Source organism: Cynara cardunculus (genome assembly GCF_001531365.2).
Source record: "Cynara cardunculus var. scolymus isolate 2C chromosome LG 2, CcrdV1, whole genome shotgun sequence".
Taxonomy (NCBI): domain Eukaryota; kingdom Viridiplantae; phylum Streptophyta; class Magnoliopsida; order Asterales; family Asteraceae; genus Cynara; species Cynara cardunculus.
This window is the reverse complement of record NC_037529.1, coordinates 68,225,959-68,227,528: the sequence shown is the minus strand read 5'-3', so window position 1 is coordinate 68,227,528 and position 1,570 is coordinate 68,225,959. Positions and strand designations below refer to the sequence as shown.

Sequence of the window (1,570 nt, the reverse complement as noted above, 5' to 3'; positions counted from 1 at the left end):
CATTTCAATATAGTTGTGCGAATAAGCCCAATAAGCTAAAAGTAAATTATCTCTAAGTTTAGTTGATGTGCGAGCCTAATATGCCCTCAGATAACTCTGAGAGGGCAATAAACGAGTATACATTGCCTTGAGTACAAAAACATATGGAATCTCATTAAATTACTTTCCCAAAAAACACTTCAAAAGAGAAGAGAGATTCCCATATATATATATATATATATGTGTGTGTGTATATATATATATGTAGCCGACATGAGACTCTAACATAAGAGTAGAACTAATGATTGTATACAAAGACTTTTCGATATTGATATAAGTCGAAAAGTCTTGTTACACTTGGCCATCTCGAGCGGTAAAAGACACATGGAGAATACAACCAAAACTATAAGACCTAACCAAGCAACAAATGGCGAAAACGCGATAATAGGTAACTTCATTCTATATTTTTGGTCGACCAGCGCATATATAATATATGTCGTTTTGTACGGGAAGTGTTTTGCACCACTCCATTTAGTTGTGGCAAGGCTTTATCCAACTCGTCTCTTGTTCACTATAGGTCGTTATTGCCATAACCACATAAACTCGAAATCCTTTTGTACGCCAGCGTGGCTGGAATACCCTTTAAATTCGTCCTCTTTCATCATTAATTTCTCATTCTCCTCCTCCTCCTTCAAAGTCCATGTCCACAACCTTTGATCATTTCTATTTTTGGTAAATTCATTCGGTGAACATGTTAGAAGGAAAAGCTGTGATCGGGGAGACAGATATGCTTCAGACCATGCAAGAAGATGCACTTGAGCTCGCAGCTAAAGCACTCGACTTCTTTGATGTAACTGACGCTACTGAAATCGCCCGAGTCATTAAACAGGTATATAATTAGTTGATCAAGAATGCGATCAATTATTGTATTCAAAGATTGATTAATTAATTAATCTGTGATTAATTGGATGCAGGAATTCGACAGGATGTATGGAGGTGGTTGGCAGTGTATTGTAGGGACTGATTTTGGGTCATTTGTGACTCATTGTTCAGGTTCTTTCATCCATTTTTGTATTGGGAGTCTTGCCATTTTGCTGTTTAGAGGGTCATCAGCAGTTCCAGAGAACAATATTGATGATTAATTATACTGAGGTCTGGAACTGGAATAGGAGAATTGGAATTGGAATTGGAATTGGAGGGATCTCATCATCTTTATATATGATGTTGGTTTCTTGTAACAGTTAAAGTTGGATGAGTTTGTGGAAAGCTGAAATGAAGAAGGATGTATTGATTCCAATAGGAGATGGTGGATATAATTGGTTGTGGGATAAGTCGTTCAAGAACCACACATCAACTTATCCACATTTTGTTTTGCTGTACGTACATTTTGGTGTAGAGTGTATCAAAGAACTGAAAACTTGTTTGATTAATTACGATGTATTTGTGCTATATATACATACGTATTATCGACATTCTATTGCTTATCTTCTCATTCTATGAATTTTGTAAATTAATCTACGCAATATATATACACTACAAAAATGCTGGGTATCAGCGAGGGAAAATTCCCTCGCTGATCCGTCGCTGAAAG

At 36.4% G+C, this 1,570-nt stretch overlaps 1 protein-coding gene across 1 annotated transcript; it reads left to right on the top strand.

The window, feature by feature from the left end:
• The first annotated feature begins 506 nt into the window (after window positions 1-506).
• On the top strand, window positions 507-1,457 carry LOC112507785 (dynein light chain LC6, flagellar outer arm). The gene is made up of 2 exons (XM_025112497.1): window positions 507-868; window positions 954-1,457. The coding sequence occupies exons 1-2, from the start codon at window positions 731-733 to the stop codon at window positions 1,119-1,121; spliced, it is 306 nt and encodes a 101-aa protein (XP_024968265.1). The 5' UTR covers window positions 507-730; the 3' UTR covers window positions 1,122-1,457.
• The last annotated feature ends 113 nt before the right edge of the window (window positions 1,458-1,570 follow it).